The sequence below is a fragment of the Solenopsis invicta genome, chromosome 14 (assembly GCF_016802725.1).
Source record: "Solenopsis invicta isolate M01_SB chromosome 14, UNIL_Sinv_3.0, whole genome shotgun sequence".
Classification (NCBI taxonomy): Eukaryota; Metazoa; Arthropoda; class Insecta; order Hymenoptera; family Formicidae; genus Solenopsis; species Solenopsis invicta.
In genome coordinates, this window is record NC_052677.1 from 8,340,291 (window position 1) to 8,361,742 (window position 21,452).

General features: G+C 30.0%; 2 protein-coding genes across 5 annotated transcripts; one reads left to right on the top strand and one right to left on the bottom strand.

Moving 5' to 3' along the window:
- Positions 1-1,604: 1,604 nt before the first annotated feature.
- On the bottom strand, positions 1,605-3,601 carry LOC105206550 (putative mediator of RNA polymerase II transcription subunit 26). Of its 2 annotated transcripts, none has more exons than XM_026136629.2 (3): positions 3,340-3,601; positions 2,333-3,266; positions 1,605-1,887 (listed from the first exon to the last, which is right to left on the bottom strand). In XM_026136629.2, the coding sequence occupies exon 2, from the start codon at positions 3,242-3,244 to the stop codon at positions 2,405-2,407; it is 840 nt and encodes a 279-aa protein (XP_025992414.1). In that variant the 5' UTR covers positions 3,245-3,266; positions 3,340-3,601; the 3' UTR covers positions 1,605-1,887; positions 2,333-2,404. The 2 variants fall into 2 exon arrangements, with proteins under 2 accessions (XP_025992414.1, XP_025992415.1); XM_026136630.2 differs by having other exon boundaries at positions 3,355-3,592.
- A 4,960-nt stretch (positions 3,602-8,561) lies between these two features.
- On the top strand, positions 8,562-18,104 carry LOC105192895 (4-hydroxybenzoate polyprenyltransferase, mitochondrial). Of its 3 annotated transcripts, none has more exons than XM_039457225.1 (7): positions 8,562-8,781; positions 9,797-10,166; positions 10,812-10,978; positions 11,050-11,197; positions 15,357-15,550; positions 16,476-16,664; positions 17,814-18,104. In XM_039457225.1, the coding sequence occupies exons 2-7, from the start codon at positions 9,809-9,811 to the stop codon at positions 17,985-17,987; spliced, it is 1,230 nt and encodes a 409-aa protein (XP_039313159.1). In that variant the 5' UTR covers positions 8,562-8,781; positions 9,797-9,808; the 3' UTR covers positions 17,988-18,104. The 3 variants fall into 3 exon arrangements, with proteins under 3 accessions (XP_039313159.1, XP_039313160.1, XP_039313158.1); XM_039457226.1 differs by having other exon boundaries at positions 17,801-17,966; XM_039457224.1 differs by having other exon boundaries at positions 8,568-8,839; positions 17,814-17,987.
- Positions 18,105-21,452: the final 3,348 nt, after the last annotated feature.

The following is a 21,452-nucleotide window of genomic DNA, read 5'->3' on the forward strand; positions in this document are numbered from 1 at the left end:
GATAAAAATATACTTTAAACGCGTTTTGATACATAATGATATAAGAAAGGTGCGCCTTGTGAAATAGAATATTAATCAATCATGTAAGTGTTTATAACTTATAAATTTGGAAAATACATGTGTGAGCCGTGAATTCAGTTTTGATCAAGGTCCGTATTCTAAATTATTCAATATTTTTTAATTAAACAAAGTTAAATTTAATGACTAATGAAATTACTTTACTTTAAAATTTGCACACATAAAAAACTAATTAAAATTAATTTTGAAAAACAATGCTTGAATTAAATTACAATATAATTTTGAATATTAGATTACTACATAATAAAATAGTTGTTACAATATATGGATCATTAAAAATAAATGTAATATATATTATATTTGTAAATTAAGTTTATGCAATATAATTAAGAAATATTGCTATTTATTTATGAATATTTTTTTTACAATTTTTTTTTTTATATAATAAAATTTTTACAGTAAAAGTTATACTGTAAAAGCAGGTAAAAACCTTTCTCACGATCGCTTAATAGTTGCAATGACAGAGCCTCTAATGGTGAATTTCGGAACGCAAACTAAACTTCCGCGCATTATTCATACATAATCGCTGTGCGTGAAAAAATTCACGTGAACTCTCTATGAGTGAAAAATGAAAAATGAAAAGTGAAAAGTGAAACGTGAAAAGTGAAACGTGAAAAGTTCCACGTGAAATTACATGATTAACCCCCTGAACTCTCTAAATAAGTGTACACTTAAAATGAAATAGATAGATATTTTAAAGTTATCGAAAGCAAGAAGGAACGTTCCAGTGCAGTCTAGTGCAGGAATAAAAAACAAGCCTCATACCTCCCTACTCAGCTCGATGCGCGCGCACATTAGACAAGAACAGTGGGAATCATCTCATTTTCTTTCTCTTAAGGGCCTTGCACATGAAATGCATAACATAACATAAGCACAACATAGAACCAATGGGCCAATGAGCATCCAGCATAAAGTTGTCATATTGATTTACATAACATTTTTACTGGTCCGTCGGTCTTAAGTTGTACTTATGTTATGTTATGCATTTTATGTGCGAGGCCCTTTAAGGCGGAAGCACAAACTTTTGCATAGCTACATAACAATGTGCATAAAGAAATTGATTTACAAACTCCTATGCTTTCCTCGGTACTAGAGTCCTATATAAAGAGAGAAGCGACATCGAACCCCCACTACAACCTTCAGTATCCAATTGAGTCCTCCACCGCCATTTTGAGACCGCTCAACGTCATCAAACACCATTCGTATCATTCTGCAAACAGCTGTGGTCACAATATGGCTGCTCGCTTAGCCAATCAAGTATCAATCAGATTACCAATCAGAGCTTCGGACATCAATGTCGCTTCTTTCTTTATATAGGACTCTACTCGGTACCAGTGTTTGCAGCGCCATCACTTTTTGACACCCTCACAGACGAGAACTAAATTTTATTGTATGAGTGTTCCGCCATATTGATATGCACATACAAACTGAAAGTAGGTAAGGATGGTGAATAAATTGAGGCATTTTTTTCTTTTCTAAAAATATTTGCTATCAATATTTATTTACAAATTAGAATACATTGAAAATAAGAATAAGAATATTTATTATAACGTATAATAGATACAATACACAATTATAATATAATATACAATATACAATTTATATTTTATATTTGTCAAATATTTTATGTTCTTTTTCGTATTGTTTTCCCATTTTCTATTGTAGTATAAAATTTTTGATTAACAAATTAATTCGGTGTTCAAAATTGTATGTGATGGACATAATAAAAATTTAAATATAAAATTATAAGAGGAACGGAATCTCCGGTAAATGCCTAAGCAGAACATCCTGAATTGTATGTCGTCTTGCCTGTAACAAAAATAAGAAACAAAAAACTAAGTATATTCTAAATATTGGGAAAATAAAAAATTTGCAAAATATATATACTGTATTGTTTTATGATAAATGCATAGTGGGCATATAAGTATTTCTCACAATTACTATTTAAACATTATATTTATATAAATTATGCCAATATACGTAAAATTTAAATACAATAATATAATTTAAACAGGCATCAAAGCACTTATCAGGGCATTATCCAAGAAAATTTATATATATATGTATATAATTTTTTTACGGGTTTTTCACAATTATTAGGGAACAATTAACATTGGTTTATAATAGTTGTTAGCGTAAGAAATTGGCCAATCATAATAGATTTATAAAAAAATACTCGATTATTATTAACCAATTTTTACTGTTATGGCTATTATAAACCAACTGTTATTCATATGTTAGGATTAAGAATTACCTGTGGTGGAACATCATTATTTCTCAACATCATATTGATAAAGTCCTCTTGTATTTTTGTAGTTTTATCCTCTTAGCCTTTACATTTTCTTCTATTTAATATCAAATTCTTGCATTTCTTTTGTTGTTTCATTTTGTTGATTATTCTCTTCATGCGCCTTTGCTGTGCTTGCAGTTTTATATTATTGTTATAAAATTTTCTTGCTATTGGAGATAAAGTCTTCTTCCGCGTTATTTCTCCCAAATTAGGTCTTTTTGTTTGTAAATTTTTATACAATTGCATTTTCAAAGATCCGATTTCTTGTACTATTTCTTGTAGCTGATTGTTATGCTGTGCTTGCATTTCGGACAATCTTATAGCCATATCTGTTTCCAACCGCTTGTGATCATCTTGGTTCTGTTGTTGTTGTGACACTAGTTCTTGTAGCTGATTGTTATGCTGTGCTTGCATTTGGGACAATTTTATATCCATATTTATTTGCAATTGCATGAGATCAGCTTGTGATACTCTTTCTACGTCTTTTTGCATGTGCACGATAATCTCTTGCTGTCTAGGTATTACTTCTACGTCTTTTTGTAATTGCGCGACATTCTCTGATGCAATTGTAATTGTCTCTTGTAGTATGCTTTGTTCTTGATGCTGTATAATATTCTTAAATTGTGTTGTACATGCCTCTGTTGTCATGAAAGGAACAGCACTCCGATTTAGTCTTCGATATTTAGAAGTCCCAGTATAATCACTTTCTTTAAAGTGTTCATAACAAATTCTAAGCTTACTAATTTCATTTTCTTTGTAGGGTTTCAAAATTAAACTTTTTAACCATTTTTCACGCATGTGTACATTTGTTGGAAATATATGCGATGGCATATTTTTCTTTGATGTACAATTGAGTACACAACATGCTCTAACCATTCTGGTACACTTATTCTTTAATCTATAAACAGAAAAAAACATCGAATATGAACATTAAATTTAATTTATCCAAAGTAAATGCAATTGATACTTACAGACGCAAACCTAACCTAATAACGAGAAATACGTGATCTTCTTCTTCTTTCTTTTTATTGGTATCCGTCCCCAATAATTCAACAGGATTTGACCAATACAGAAATAATAACTGGAATAATAAAACACCGAAATCCGATTGTGATGCACACAACAAACACAAAAATGTAAACGGACAAAAGCGTTCGAACTCCTAGTCAGCTGTATGTAGCATGGTGGAAGTATTACATGGTGTGTGCCATGATGTAAGAAGAAAGGTGAAACAAGTAACCAGATGCGCAGTAGACCATACTCTAGACCAATCAGAACTGGGTCCAAATTTTGAGATTCAACATGGCTACGGCTCCGGTACTGGGACGTATGTATACTTGTATTTATACGTGAATTTGAAATAATTGGTGAATCAAAGAAATTCAAAGCTATTTAAAAAAAGAAGAACGTGAAGGTAAGGTTGAGACTTTGTACATTAATGAAAATTGTGATTTCAAATTTTTTAAACTTGGATTAGAAGAAATTTGGAAAGTTATAAGAATGAGCTTATGTGTATGGCTAAATTGTTATATTTCATGTTTTTAACAACAGTGTTTATTGCAACAGTGATTTGTGTTAAAGATAATAAATTTCAAGTATTTTTACATTTTTATATATTTTTTTTTTAACAACTTCTACATTTTAAGTACGTGTGACTACATACGATTGTTTCGTATTTAAATTGCGCGGATATATTTGGACCCAAATTTCATTGGCGCATCAAATTGAGCCACGCCTCTTACCGCGCATCGAGCCGCCGACGATGCGCGTTGTTTCACCTTGTTTTTTACATCATGGTGTGTGCAAAATCCGCAAACCACGCCCCTTTTTCGCTTCGGATACCGTTCAGACCCCAGGTGTACCAACTTCGAAAAATTAAATGTTTGATAATATCAGGTTAGTACAACTGTTATGATTGCATCTTTGTCCCACTCTGCTATATGTTCGTTGTGTCCTTTTCTCTGAAAGAATTGCAGTTTGTACCGTTTATAGTACGCGTGATTTCGAAAGACGTACGTAATTCGAGAGATTTTATGTGAAATTTAGTGAAGATGGTGCGTCGGTGCATTGTAAAATAAATAAGAAGCAATACTTAAAAAATGATGAAAGGAGAAAAAATAAAAAAATGAAAAAATTATTTCCGCAACAAAAACATAATTTTTGCAACAAAAAATAAACATAGACCAACTTTTGGTGACTTAGTCAACGATTTGCGAAAATTTTTAAAGAAAGACTGATCCTGCTTCCTTTAGAGTGTTATTATCTCAACAAGACTGCATCGACTTTCGTGGTAGATGAGCAACCTATACAAGTCAAACTTCCACAAAAATTAATCAAAGTTTGTAAAATATCAATTTTACATTTACTCGCGGCATTTTGTGCAGATCGAGTAAAACGATCGCGGCTTTTCAAGCGGAACGATCTTAAGAATTTTATACATTACTCGCGGCATTTTATGCGGATTGAGTAAAAAAATCGCGACTTTTCAAACGGAGCGATCTAGGAAAAGCACTATATATAGTGCAGTTCGCGGCCTTATGGCGGATCGAACTAATTTGGGAGATAATTAACTGAGAATTCTTTAAAATTAAATTTTTGTATTTGTTTTTTCTTTTTATATATTGAAAGAGACCTTCAAAGAGTCATTTTATTGCATTTTATGTAATTTTATTTGAAGCCTTTCCAATTTAATTTATGTTAATATATGAACAAACTTCTTCAATTATTGTAAAATATCAAAAAATATTACTTACATGCAAATCACACTCTTCCTTCTGTTCAAGGCTCTCGTACGATATTCACGTATGCGATAAAAAAAGACCGAGAGAATACAACATGATGTGCGTGCAACGAAGACAACTACATTCAGTTGTAACAACTTTGTGGAGTTAAATAAGATTGGTACACCTGGGGTCTGAACGGTCAGAAAACAAGCGAGAGGGCAAAGAATTAGAGAGAGATGCTTGCAAACTGCACAAACCATGTTACTTCCACCATGGTATGTAGGCAGCCACAGCCAGAAAGACGTGACGTAGTTTATTTTCAATATGGCTGCCAATATGGCGAAACACTCACACAATAAAATTTAGTTCTTGCTGTGAGGGTGTCAAAAAGTGATGGCGCTGCAAACACTGGTACCTAGAGTCCCTAGAAGTAGAGGGTATTTACGATAACTAATCGGATCTCGGATTGGATTGAACAATGGTACTCAACGTAGGTATAGAAAATTTCCCTGGGCTAATCGGATTGACGATTGCTGTCTCAAATGTAATTCGATTGATGACGAAAGCGTGGAGACCGAGAAGCATGCTTGAAAAGTCTCTTTATTTTTTTAAATAATAACACAAAAAATCAAAGATAAAGTTAAAAAGAATGATTTGAATTTAGATTTATTGTAATTTTTTTGTCTAAACACTGGATTTCGTTTAAATTTCTGTTTGTAAAAATTAATTAATCTATTCTAAAGTTTGTGGTTATATCGGAAACAAATCAAAATTAATAAAACAATTATTAATTATTTGGTACATATTAAAGCATATAATATTTCAAGCATATCATATAGAATTCCTGTTTATTATAAGCTCAGTAAAAATAACTTTGAAATTATTCAACTACATTATACATTAATCAATATTAATTTATATGTTAAAAATCAATAATGTCTTTGAAAATGTTTTTTTTATTCTTTTCCAGAACGTAAATAAACTTCAACTCCAAGAATAAATAAAAATTACTGGAAAATGGATTGACATGAAAAGGGCATTATTGAACATTATCAATTTGTGCTAACTTAAAATTTGTAAAATCTGCTATTCTTTGTTAGTTGTTCATTAGAGAGTAATAATATAAGAACGGAATATACATAAATAAAATTAAAATAATTGTATGCATATATGATGCGTATATTACATTTTTATATTATTACTCTCTAATAAACAACTAATAAAGAAAAGTAGATTTTACAAATTTTAAGTTAGCACAAATTGATATTGTTCAATATCATTGTATCTATTTTGAAATAAGAATGAAAGTGTGGTAACAGTTTGAAGAGGTATTATTGAAGAGGTTAACCTTTTTGGTATTGCATTGCGTTGATAGGATAAAGTAATACATACATAAATAAAAATAATGCTTTTGTGATGTAATTAGGTTTGATATTTATATTTGACAAATTGATATTTTGATAATTATATAGAATGAGGTTTCATCAAATGCAAATTTAGATAAAAATATACTTTAAACGCGTGTTGATACTCAATGATATAAGAAAGGTGCGTCTTGTGAAATAGAATATTAATCAATCATGTAAGTGTTTATAACTTATAAATTTGGAAAATACATGTGTGAGCGGAGAATTCAGTTTTGATCAAGGTCCATATTCTAAATTATTCAATATTTTTTAATTAAACAAAGTTAAATTTAATGACTAATGAAATTAATTTACTTTAAAATTTGCACACATAAAAAACTAATTAAAATTAATTTTGAAAAACAATGTTTGAATTAAATTACAATGTAATTTTGAGTATTAGATTACTACATAATAAAATAGTTGTTACAATATACGGATCATTAAAAATAAATGTAATATATATTATATTTGTAAATTAAGTTTATGCAATATAAGAAATATTGTTATTTATTTATGAATATTTTTTTTACAATTTTTTTCTATATAACAAAATTTTTACAGTAAAAGTTATACTGTAAAAGCAGATAGAAACCTTTTTCACGATCGCTTGATAGTTGCAGTGACAGAGCCTCTAATGGTGAATTTCGGAACGCAAACTAAATTTCCGCGCATTATTAGGCCTGTTTGTGTTGCTGCCCTTTTTGAATTAATTTCTTTGGCCGGTATTCATAATCGATTCTTATATTTAAGATCATCTTAAATATTACCTTAAGATTCCATCAACCAATCAGAGAGCTGTATTAGCATTTTAAGACGTTACTTAAGACGATCTTGAAATAAGAATCGACTATGAATACCAGGCTTTGTCATCTTTCTCTTTCTTATGATCGAATATATATTTAGGTTTGTTCGAGTTGCTTGAAATCCCCAAAAATTTTTGCACTCGAGATGAGATAAATATATATTCGATCGTAAGAAAGAGAGAGACAACAAAGAAATTAATTCAAAAAGCAGCAACACGAACAGGCTTTTTATCTCATCTCGAGTGCAAAAATTTTTGGGGATTTCACGCAACTCGAACAAACCTATTCATACATACCGTTTGTTTTCTGTTCCTGAACTCTCTAAATAAGTGTACACTTAAAATGAAATAGATAGATGTTTCAAAGTTAGCGAAAACAAGAAGGAACGTTCCAGTGCAGTCTAGTGCAGGAACAGAAAACAAGCCTATAATCGCTGTGCGTGAAAAGATTCACGTGAACTCTCTATGAGTGAAAAATGAAAAATGAAAAGTGAAAAGTGAAACGTGAAAAGTGAAACGTGAAAAGTTCCACGTGAAATTACATGATTGACCCCCTGCCCCTAAAATGTGGGTGATGAATATGACTTAGTTTACACCAAACACTTGACACGTATACTAACAAGTAACTTTCTATTAAATTGTCTTAATTTCGACAATACGTGTAAATGTATACGTGATATCTATATTTTATTTATTATCTTGATTCATATTGTACCAGCTTAATATACTATTCATTAAATTTATTACCAAAATTAAGATAATTGAATAGAAAGTTACTAAATATTACGCGAATCAAGTATTCGGTGTAAACAAAGCCTATGTCAATGTATGTACATATGTGAGCTTTATGTGTGTGTATTTATCATTGTGTGCACTTAACGTGTGTATGCTGTTATCGCATTGGCTAAAGAGGATTAAACAGAGATCCGTATTGGTGCTGCCATTTTAGGTGCACAATCACGTGCATCCAATCACGTGGAACCCCAAGATGTCCAGTCGCTCTACTTCTAGGGACTCTATGGTACCGAGGAAAGCATAGGAGTTTGTAAAGGGCCTCGCACATAAAATGCATAACATAACATAAGCACAACATAAGACCGATGGGCCAATGAGCATTCAGCATAAAGTCGCCATATTGATTTACATAACATTTTCATTGGTCCGTCGGTTTTATGTTGTGCTTATGTTATGTTATGCATTTCATGTGCGAGGCCCTTAACCCCTGATTTTCTTATGCAAGTGCTAATAGACCAATCCACTTTCTTATGCACATGGTTATGCAGCTATGCAAAAGTGTGTGCTTCTGCCTTTACACACCTTGACCTTCTCATGAATAAGCTGAATAAGTTCGAAATGGCCACTCTCAGTTTCTTTCTGGCGCGTTGATCGAAGTTCAGAATATAATGATATAATATTAACCATCGAAGTGATAAGATACAGTGATAATGACTTAATAATTATGTGATATCAAAGATACAGGTTTGCCTATAAAATTGCTCTATAAATCATAACTTTGAATTTATCGGCTCTTTGCAAAGTAAGACTTCGCGAAATATAAGTTAAGGTTAAATGCTGTTCTTTCTCAATATTTTCAATATTTTGTTTCAAGTAATGAAAAGAGTAATGTGTATGCCTTATAAGTGTTTTTTCTATATTATAATAATCTCGTTGATGACTTTTAAATTAATTGTTAAATCCCACTAATTCAAAAATAAATTGCGTACTATGTAGAGGTTATACTTTAACCTTATTTGATAGATTTATTTTTGCATCAAATAATAGGCCTCTTTGCATTGCTTGCACTTTTTACACTTAGAATCTTTGCTTCCTTTCTCTCCCAACTATAATACACTAAAGAGGTTGAAAACGTCTGCACTCTACTATAAAATGCAAAGACAAAAAAAATTATTTTTTATTGAAATTATTCTATATTTTTCAATACATGTATACACAAATTTTTATTTGTATTATCAAACTGAAATATTTCTTATCAAATTGTATGGTAAAAATATAAAACAATTGAACAAAATCCTAATATAACCAGGAAGTGTATCAATACATTTTTAACAAATTTGTTTCCACAAAAACAAATTTTCATGATATTACATTTCTGAGTTCTTAAAAGCTGTATTTTATGTCCAGGAAATATGAGACACATAAGTTGGAAAATCTTAAAAACATTTGTAAATTCACCTAAAAAATTATTATTATGCACTAAGATCTGCTTTTGACAGTATATACATTCTTGTTCTTTAAATATATTCAAAATAACTTGATAGTATTCATAAATATATTATGTATATATAATTATAAAATATATATGTATATATAATTATAAACATATTTTATTATAATATATAACTTCTTGCATATATGTATACACACGCACGCACGCACGCACGCACACACACACACACACACACACACACACACATACATACATATTGTAATATATAAGAATTTATTACTTAAATTTGCAATATTATTATTATAGGTGAAATATTAAATGATGATAATTGTAAAAAGATGCCTCTGGGTCACTGGAGTTTTCAGTTTTCTGTCACGTAACACATATTCCAGTTTCAAGCTATTGAACCGCACGGCTGTAAATTTTAGACCATGTACAAAGATTCAGACATTTTCTACAGTACAATGCAATAAATACAAGCATAATCCGAGTCCTAATGTACTACCACTCCAAAGAATTACCTATTCTTTATTAAGGATAAAAAATATACCAATTTGTGTTAAGTTAGCTGATGTACCACAAAAAAGATGCTTGAGCATCGCCGCAAAGCTAGTCAATAATGCTTCGCCCAATGTACAACCCTATATGAAGCTAATGAGGATAGATAAACCAATAGGTAAGACCTGTTTATTCAAGTAATTATCTATTATAATTGAAGCTGTATTATAGTTGGTTTTTGTAGGAAACTCTTCAATTAATAAATATGTTTCATAGATTTCAATTTTTGATAAATTTTATTTTAAAAAATTCTCTCACACACTCACTCATATACACACACACACAAACACATATCGTTCCAATTTGTTTCTTACTGGAACAAAATTGTTTATGATATGATATTACTGATAGATAATGCATTAATAACAACCCAGATTTTTTAAACAATAGACTTATTTAATCTTTGTAGAAAATCAAATAAGTTTATTTGCTTAAATAATATGAATTATAGTGCCAATATTTTGTTCCGGTAGGGATGAAAATGAAATACATAAATAGATAAATATATAATTCTTGAGAAAAAACAAGTCCACAAACTCTTTTTTTTATGAATTCTCAGAATATTAATCAAAACCTAAAACTTTATTTTGATATCTATTATACGATGGGAAACAAATTACCATATTTATATAGAATTTAAAAATGAGAAATTTTTGTTTTCTGAAAATTAACTTTTTGGGCTTGTTTAATTTTTGTAGGAAATTTATTTAATAAATTTGTTGCATATGTTTCAATCTCTGATCTTTTTTTAATTTTTTGTTAGGCAGTTGGCTATTATTTTGGCCTTGTGGATGGAGCATTGCCTTAGCAGCTCCTGCTGGTGCCTTACCAGATCTCCATATGTTAGCACTGTTTGGTATGGGTGCATTTATAATGCGTGGTGCAGGATGCACTATAAATGACATGTGGGATCAGGATATCGACAAAATGGTAAAATTTTTTGTAACCATATTCTAACTTTATATTTTAGATATTGTGACTAATACAATTTATTACTCTAGGTAGCCAGGACGAAAGACAGACCTTTGGTAACTGGTCAAATAACACCAAAGCAATCATTAATATTTTTAGCTGGACAGTTGAGTCTGGGTTTGCTTGTATTGTTGCAATTGAATTGGTATAGTATATTTCTCGGTGCCAGCTCACTAGGTACTGTATATCAAAGATTTATAATGATTTACAAATATCTCTATTTGCGACGGGATTACGTTTTGAGACTTCAGTCATAAATTGAATTGACCGATAACAATAGCCTACACGAAACTGTATTATATAAGTACATTGTTTTAATTTTATTTATTATTTTATATAAGTGAAGTAAATAATTATTTTATCATGAAAAACGATTATAGATCTCTATTTAATAAAATCATGACAAAAAAATTATTCTTTTTGTGAATATAATTCTTTATGTATAATAATATTGGCTATTAAGACATTAGTATTTAGCTTAAATGAAAACTTCAACAGATATTCAAAAATAATGCTATTTTTTTTTAATATAATTCTTAATATAGTATTTACTATTATAAAACTAATGTTTAATTTTTAGTGCCTATTAGCTTAATTATAATTTACTGATCTATTTTTAATCAATAATTTAGTTAATATGCCGTTAGTCCGAAAATTCGTAAGTCATAGTAGTCATACGTACAGTATTTCTGTAATAGATTTAGGAAACGTTACCAGCAAACAGAAATAAATTACAATGGGTAGAAATGCACTCATATGATCATTGCCAAATTTAAATTCTTGATTTTCTGAGTTCATTTTAATTGAATTAAAATTCAAAAATTTCTTGAATTCATGAAGTAGGATTGAAACTACGGGATTCAATTCTTTCAATTCAAAAAAAGTTATGTAGGCTATGTAATCCATTTTAATCAATTAAAATGGAATTGAAATGAAGTGATTCCTATTTTTTCAATAAAAAAGAAGTTCTCGCGAGTCAATGCATTTTAATTTATGTCTTTATGACATAGGATTGAAATGACGTAATTACTATTCTTTAATGTATTCAAATTAATTAAAATAGATTACAAATTTTTAATTCATTTAAATCTATTTCCATTTACTGTATCCAGCAAATGGAAATTGATTAAAATGGATTAAAAATTGTTATCCATTTTAATTCATTTTCATAACTTCTTTTGTATTAAAAAAGGAATCCCATAGATTCAATCCCACTTCATGCATTAAAATGGATTCAAGGAATTCTTAAACTTTAATTGGATTGAAATGAATTCAAAAGAATCACGATTTTGAATTTAACAATGTTTTATTAATTATTTAAAATTAAGTTAATTTCTGCTTTTTTTAAATTATTTCTTGAAGGAAGAATGCAAAATGTTTAAATATTTCATATTATTTAATAATTTATATATTGATTTTATTTCCATTATTTATAAAAATTATATTATAAAAATTTACAATTATAGATTAACTTTAAAATTTAGATTAATAGGAATAATTATCCAGTAAACAAAGATAAATTCAAATGAATTAAAAATTACAATTTATTATAATTTATCCAAATTTACACTATAGAGTTCTGGAGTATTTTTTTATTCAAATAGACTTAAATGGATTGAAATATGAAATAAGTTATTCATCATGTTGAATTCGGATGGATTCATGTCCCCATTATATCATTTTAGATTCAAATGAATTAAAATTCGAATTGAGCTATTCATTATTTTGAATTCGAATAAATTCTAAAGTTAAAAAATTAATATGTAACATACTTCTGAAAATTACATAGAGAGGGTATATCTGTAAAAACTCCTGATACCTCAAAACTGAAATTCAGCTTTTATAAAAACAACGAACACTAATAACATTAATTTTTGATAACTTTTGACCATAATAATATTCGTAGAACATTTTCATAATATTACGTGGATATTGGAGTAATATACCATAAATATTGTGTAAAAACAGAAATATAACATTAATACAATATTGCCATAATATTAAAAGTAATGAATAAAATTCTCAGAATATTATTTTAAGGCTCCTGACTCCTCAGCCGAGAACTCCGCGTTGACGGTAGCGACATTTCGTCGCGGACAAAATTAGAACTAATACACGTGAAACGTGACAGATTGACGATGAAATGTTATCGTACATGTCATTTTGTTATTATGTGTTTCATTGTAAAAACATGACTTGTCTCGTATTTACCAAATTTGTAAAAATGGACCGCGAGTAAAGTTTCTTTGAATTTTATACATAAAAGTACATTTTTCACTCCTTTTAATAGCTATCCGTGTGTTTTCCTGTCTGAATAGACGTCACTTTACGTGCTTTTTACGACTATTTACTGACTGCTAGGCGAAAAAAGGATAGTCGTGACCGATATTTAGAAGTGTTTTAAAGCCATCTGATTAGTCTGTTTTATCCAAATTGGCATTATTTAGAAATGGCACGTCGGACAAAATTATGTGCCCATTGTTTTCCTGTTTCAATTGCTTCACTTTACATGCTTTTTACAACTATTTACTGATTGTTAGGCGGAAAAAGGATAGTCGTGACCGATATTTAGAAGTGTTTTAAAGTCATCTGCTTAGTTTGTTTTATCCAAATTGGCTTTATTTACAAATGGCATGTCGGACAAAATTACGTGTCATTTCACGCAATTTCTCGCTTCTGACGTCACGACTTCAATATGGCCGCGGCGAGTACTCAGGAGCCTTAATATTTTAACTTTTAATAATATTTATATAATATTCTAAGAATATTGTGTACTTATAACTGAAACTTAACTTTTTTGTGAAAAGCACGAAAATAGAAGGTCTATGTCAGTCAGCGGTTCTTGGTACTGAATAATTTTTTTTTTTTTTTTTAATTTTTACAATTTTCAACTCAAACTGTACACCGCATATTTGTCGGACTTGAAACACAGTCATGAAATCGGAACAGTAATATTTGGTCTTTTAGAAGCATAATATATAATATCCTCCCTTCCCGGAAAAAATTGTATTTTATTGCGAAAAAATAACACCTCAGCCAAGGATCAAACTTGGATCTTCCAAATGCGGACGTCTTACTACTTCAACCGAAGCATTAATATTACTATTCCGATTTCATGACTATGTTTTAAGTCCAACAAATATGCAACGCGCAGTTTGGGTTGGAAATTGTAAAAATTTAAACAAAAAATTATTATTTGGTACCAAGAATCACTATGACTGATAGAGGCCTTTTATTTTTATGTTTTAATTTTATCAGTTCGTTATAACGTATTATCGTTTTTTGAAAAAGTTTCGAAAACAGTTACAAGAATATGTAATTAAAAATGTATATTTCTATTAAAAATTTTTATATTAACTTTGACTGGATTTTCCAAATTTATCCAAAGGTTCAAATAAATATCACCAGATGATAAGCTTTTTAAATCTACAATTTTTGTTTGAAACATTTTTCCATTAAACCAATATTTCCGAAATAATTTGCCATTTCCTAGCAAATAAAAATGAATTGAAATGGATTCATTTCGACATTTTCAAATTCATGCTTCAAATTTTTCTAATCCAAAAATTATTTTGTATGGATCCAAAAATAATATAATGTAAACATGAATACATTTAAATTCAACATGATGAATAGCACATTTCATATAACAATTTATTTGAATTCATTTAAATCTAAAAATACTCCGGGACTAAAACGCGAACTTGGATAAATAAAAATAAATTATAATTTTCAATTCATTTAATTTTATTTTTATTTGCTGGAATGCTAGAAAAAATACATTTAACCAATAAAACAGAACAACTTTAGCATCTTGATGGGATGCTGGTGACAAGTCTGTTTACTGATTAAATATTTTTTTAAACAATTTTTTTTGTTTAATTATAAATCCTTTTTTACAATTAAATTTAACAATAATACTGTTGAAAAGCAACAATTTAAATAGAAAATATTAAAAACAATAAAAAAATAAAACATTAGTTTTTTTATCAACGTCTGACGTTGACTTGTGACAATATTTGTTTTATATAAAAGCATTATATTTTTTTGTCTGTAAAACAAGCGTAGTTTTAACTCATTGTCAGAATAACAACGAAAGAACAATACTATTTTTAGAAATGAGCTAGAAGCTTTAATATAAAATTTTGTTTTTAAAAGTTTATGCATATGTATGCGTTATTGATGTAATAGTTTGTAAAGATATGTTGACGTTAACCATTACATCAATATCACACGTATAAATCAATTCAGTCGGTAAAACTAACATGTCGATAAAATCAACATCCCTTTAAAATGGATATAAAATTTGATCCATGTCTTTTTTCTCTCTTTTTAGGTCTAGTAATAATTTATCCTCTCATGAAAAGAGTAACGTATTGGCCGCAATTAATTCTGGGAATGACTTTTAATTGGGGTACCTTATTAGGATGGTCAGCTGTACATGGATCGTGCAATTGGTCCGTCTGCTTACCACTCTATGTAGCTGGTATTTGTTGGACTATTCTATACGATACAATATATGCTCATCAAGTAAGTGCACAAAAAAAGAGAGAGAAACTTTTGTTATTATTTTCTTAAATTATAGAAAATTGTTTAAAAAACGATTGGTAAAATGGACCAATTTTGCCCTTGGAACGACAATTAAAATCGGTATGTTTATTTTTTTTTATAATTTTTAAGCTGTCGAATCCGATTCTGACTGTTCAAAATTTTTAATTTTTCAAGAAAACATAAAATGTCAGTGAAGCTATTAAAAAGAGAAGGACACACATTATGAGAACAATATAAAAGTGTAAAATTATATAAAATAAACAGTCAAGTAAAAATCGATTCAATATGTAAATAATACAAATTAATAAATGAAGAAGGGGCCTTAATCAAAGCAAATCCTAATGCTTAAAAATATTTTTTTGCGCGATTGTTACAATTTCTATTATTAAAACCACAATAGAATACAAAATATTCTGAGAGCAAGTCCTTAAGAGTCATAATGAATAACAATCTTAAATTTCATAGTCAAGATTTCTTTAAAACATAATTTCCATAGATCGATGTCCGTAAACAAATTTTTGTTTTTAGATAATTTTTTAATTTCTTTATCAAGCAGAACATGAACTGTTAAAAAGAAAAATTATCATATTTTGCAAGAAAACAACAATTATTACATTCGTAAAAATAAATGTGTTCCAAAAATTCAACAATAATATAATCATTTACAGTAATAGTTGTAATAGTTTCATATGCTGATTTTAATACTTTCCTAACAATTGAAATTTTGTAAAAATCAGACTCTGATACTCAAAAACTACAAAAAAAACTGACCGTTTTTACTCGCTCCAAAAGCCAAAATCAGCTTATTTTACCTATCTTTTTTTTTAAGATTTTTAACATTTTATGAACAATGTTTTAATTCCATGTTTCTTGTATCCCTTACAAATCTTTTCTTATGTGTTAGGATAGAATGGATGATATTCTGCTGGGTATGAAGTCGACCGCTATTAAATTCGGGGAGGACACGAAATTTTATTTGTCTGGTTTTGCAATAATAATGATTGCGAGTTTAATCACTTCTGGTATATTAACTACTCAAACTTGGCCTTATTATACTACTGTTGGATTTATTGCAACACATATTAGCAACCAGGTAAAAATTATAAATTGATTTAAAATGGTGTTTGACCAGATCACCTCTCATGGGCTAATAGAGCAAGTCAAACTAAGCGGAAAAGTCCTCTATCATTTTGCAAACTTCGCAAAAATTAATAAGATATTAATTAATAAAAATCAGCAATTTAGCCTGGCTTACCTACAAATGCAAACACGCGGCGAGATAGGATCGCATGGTGTTGCGAGACGTGCAAAGAATTGTTTATTACAAATGACAATAGACACGCGAGTGGCTTGGTACCTCTTGAAGAAAACTTCCTGCGCACCTAGCAACGATGATCACTGAACAAACGTATCTCATCACACGCTTACATTTGCCAATAGGCCGAGCACATTCGGCTATCTTTAGTCATTAATATCTCATTAATTATTGCAAAGTTTGCAAAATGATAAAGGACTTTTCTACTTACAAAGGAACTGTTACGGGTGTCCGACGCCGATTTGATTCTTCTTGAAATATGTTGTTAAACACGAAAATCTAACAATAAGAGATTCGTATTCTTTTATATCGGCGGAATTTCATGTTTAGAGGGTGAAACACCTTTTGAAGGAAAACGGATTTTTCTTTCGGGGCGAATATGGGTCGAAAGTAGGAGACAGAAAAAAATTTTTTTTTGTTTAACAAAATACCCCTACCACCCAAAGTTTTCTCAAGTTTTTAAAATTTTTTTTAGCTACATTAAAGGGTATTTTTTTCAAATCCAACCATATACATATAAGAAAATTTGAAAAATTTGAATAAATTTTGGGTGGTAAGGGTATTTTGTTAAATAAAACAAAAAAAAATTTTTCTCTACAACTTTAAAGTACTCTTTAAACTGTAAAACTTTTGTTAACAAAGTTTTTTTTGTCTCTTCTACTTTCAACAATATTCGCCCCGAAAGAGAAATACCGTTTTTTTTCAAAGGGTGTTTCACCCCCTAAACATGAGATTCCATCGATATAAAAAAAATACAGATTTCTTAGATTTTCGTGTTTAACAACATATTTCAAGGAGAATCAAATCGGCGCCGGACATCCATGACAGTTCCCTTATTAGTTTAACTTGCTCTATCAGTCCACGAGAGATGACCTGGTCTTTATTGTACACTGTATATAATTGCATATAAATAGTTTTTTTTTCCAGATATATACTTTAAACATTAACAATCCTACGGATTGTGCCAAAAAATTTATATCTAATCACAAAGTAGGCATGTTACTGTTTATTGGTATTGTGTTGGCCAACTTGATAAAAAAATCAGACATAAAAAAAGAAAATGAAGACAAAGAAGCAAAACAAAATGTGTTAGAGTATTAGACAAAATAAAAAATAGGCATGATTTATAATTGAATAAAAATTTCAATGTGCCATTTTTAACTTATAAATAAAATTAGATGAAACAAAAAACATTAATAAATATTTATACATAATTCACATATTTTAAAATTTATGAAGTGATAAACTTAGGTCGGTATTCATAAATGAAACTTATTTTGAGACCATCTCGAGTAATGTTTTAAAATGATACTCTGTGATCGGTATTCATAGTCAATTCTTTTATTTCAGACCGTCTCAAATACTGTTTAAAGATATTATCAACTAATCACAAAGCTGTATTAACATCTTAAGACATTACTTAAGTTTTTTAAAATAAAATTAATCCTTAAACACACCAATCCTGTAAAATACGGAAACACATTTTCGGGTCTGGGAGACTTTTTCAACTTTGAAAAGCTATAACTTTGGTTTCAATCAATATTTTTTTATAATTTTTTTTTATGAAAATTTAGAATCTCAGGAGTGTGACTGCACAATTGGCATTGCCGAAAAATAATTTATTGTGAAGTTATAAAGGAAAAACGATTAAGCAAAAATGAGAAATTAGACAAATATCTACTTTTCCTTTAAAAAATCATATCTTCGCAACAAAAAACTTTTAAGTACTTTACAATACGGCGTTTTAAAGCTAAAGATTCGTACTTTAAAAAAAATTATATCATTGTCATTTCTATTAAAAAATGTTCTTATGTAACAAGGCGAATACGAGGTATTTTTGATTAAATCGTGTCTAAAATTGAAAATTGATGTGTTTTATGATATATTTCGGAAAAACTCCCTTTTCTACAGCATTTTATAGTATTCCAACTTTAGACAGAGTATATGCGAGTAACATCCGCGAACCGACCTATTTGAACGTATTTTATCTAACTTTTTTATATAAAATATTCACAAAAAAGGTTTCACTTACACGCTATATGGGTTGCATTGACCCTAAAAAAATTTTGCTGCCGTGCCGTTTGAATTCTAGTTAACTAAAAAAGTTGATTAACCATATCAATCGAAAGAGGAGATTTTAAACTTTTTTTACGTCTTGGTCCAAACCTCCTATCTCATTCCGTCTTCACACAGCAAGCGTTCAAAACTTCATATGGGGTCTCTCAAACCGACTTGCGTGTTTAAGAGTTAAATTATGAATGCCAGCCTGTGATTGGTTAACATCTTAAAACGATCTTAAATATAAAAATTGTTTATAAATACCAGTTTTAGTTTACGTTCACAAGTTAACTCCAATCAGCTGCAAAAAAATAGTGAGCGTCAATCGCTGAAGCTGCTTATTTTTTTAAGGCTCCTTGCACCTCAACCGAGAATTCCGCGTTGACGGTAGCGACAGTCCGTCGCAAAAAAAATTAGAACTAATAGGCGTGAAACGTGACAGATTGACGATGAGATGTTGTCGTGCATATCATTTTGTTATTACGTGTTTCATTGTAAAAATATGACTTGTCTCGTATTGACCAAATTCGTAAAAATCGACCACAAGTAAAATTTCTTTGAATTTTATACATAAAAACACATTTTTCAATAACTATCCGTATGTTTTCCTGTCTAAATAGGTGTCACTTTACGTGCTTTTTACGACTATTTACTGACTGTTAGGCGAAAAAAAAGGATAGTCTTGACGCATTTTATAAATGTATTAAAGCCATCTGATTAGATTCCCTATCCTTAGATATCTCTATTAAATCTTTACCGCTCTTATTCAAACCTTAAGTGTAACTTATAGCGATTTCGGTTGGGGCACACCGGTTGCACATTTCAGGTGTCGGTGCAGCTTTTGTGTTTGGCTAGTCAAATAATGCAGTCCTTCAATGGTGCCGCATGTTCGTCTGGGCTCGATCGGGCTCGATACACCCACGGGGCCACGGGGGTGACACTGCTAAAATTTACGCGTCTAGATTTTGTCTCACGGGAATATTAAGCCGCTTGGTGGCGCATAAGTCGACCTGCATCCTTACACGCTTACAACCGATTTGAAAGTTATTGTTTTACTAGAAAATGCAGGTTCAAAAAACACAATTTAATCTTATAAGGCCGAATAAAGCTTTCTAAGGCCCAGTTTCACAACTTTGGGTTTAACCCGAGCTTAGTTGAACTACCGTCAAGTTTAACGCCACGGTTAAACTTCTATCGCGTTTCACAACCAAATTTTAACTCTAGGTTACGTAAACCTATAATCTATGCGAAGAAACTTCAACAGACTTATCTTTCTTCTAGAACAAGTAGTGTGATTGGTTGTTACCGAAGAGTAGGGAATGAGATATTACAGGTTCTATACACCAAGGCAAAAAGTAATGAACAAATTTAAAAGTTTTAAAGTTTTCTTCTTACATGTTTCCAAATCAGTTTGAACTAAACAATTAAATTCAATTGTTACTGTAAAAATTTACACTTTATTAAGTACATTAAACATTGGAACACTAATTAGAAAAAAATTTCTCATAAAATAAAGAACAACAGATTAGAATGAAAGACAAAATTGAGTTTTGAAAAAAATAAATAAATCTAAAAGACAGCCACTCGAAATAAAAAAAAAACTGTTCTTTGGAAAAACACATATGGTCATCGTAATTATAGTATGTAATCTATAAGTACTAATTTAATAATATTACAAAACTATTTTTACTGTTCTGTTTTATAAGAAATTTCTTCTTTGATTTCTCTTAGACTGCAGTAACAGATTCCTTGGTTAAGCGAAATCGAGCATAAAAATCAATGTCATCAAATTCTTCAAAATATGACGGTCGTCTTCTAATTATTCTCGGGCGTCGATTTATTATTTGCACAAAATCTTCATCGTCAGATGACGATAACATATATTCCAGAGCCATATCTTGCAACATAACCTTTTTACAATTCCGTGGAGATATCAGCCATGAAGTACAATACTCGAAAGATTACTGAAAGCAGTGGCGCTGCAGTATTAAACCTCGGTTATCTACCTTAAACGCCCGAATTTCGCCGTTCAACTTTAACCGCAGTTTAACAACGTTAACCGAGGTTTAAGACAGTTGTGGGACACAATATTTACCGTAAACCAAGTTTAAAGGTTTAAACTCCGGTTAAACTAAGTTGTGAAACTGGCCCTAACAGTTTTAATCGTTTTAATGTTTAGCAGGTCTATGCGTCAGCCAAATCGGTCAAATCAAAGGATGCAGGTAGGAACTAGCGCCTCTTGCGGATTTTTTGATCGTAAAGAGACATTCGAGGGACGCGTAAAAGCATAGCGAAGTATAAGCAGTATCACCCCCGTGGATACACCTCATAAGTGCATATTGAGTGTACACAAAGTAGACATGAGAAAATAATCAGAGCCAGTTTGTGTGCCACCGGTAAGGTGGCACACCGGTGCGCCCCAGCCGAAATCACTATAATAAAACTATAAACAAATTGAAATTTTAATTACATAGTTTTCTTTATACGCGGTCTACATGTTTTAACATT

Excerpts from the sequence above, each read along its gene's own strand:
- LOC105206550 (XM_026136629.2), bottom strand. The coding sequence starts at position 3,244 with ATGGTTAGAGCATGTTGTGTACTCAATTGTACATCAAAGAAAAATATG.
- LOC105192895 (XM_039457225.1), top strand. The coding sequence starts at position 9,809 with ATGATGATAATTGTAAAAAGATGCCTCTGGGTCACTGGAGTTTTCAGT. Across the intron at positions 11,198-15,356 it reads TCTCGGTGCCAGCTCACTAG|GTCTAGTAATAATTTATCCT; the intron begins GTACTGTATATC and ends CTCTCTTTTTAG. Across the intron at positions 16,665-17,813 it reads CAACACATATTAGCAACCAG|ATATATACTTTAAACATTAA; the intron begins GTAAAAATTATA and ends TTTTTTTTCCAG.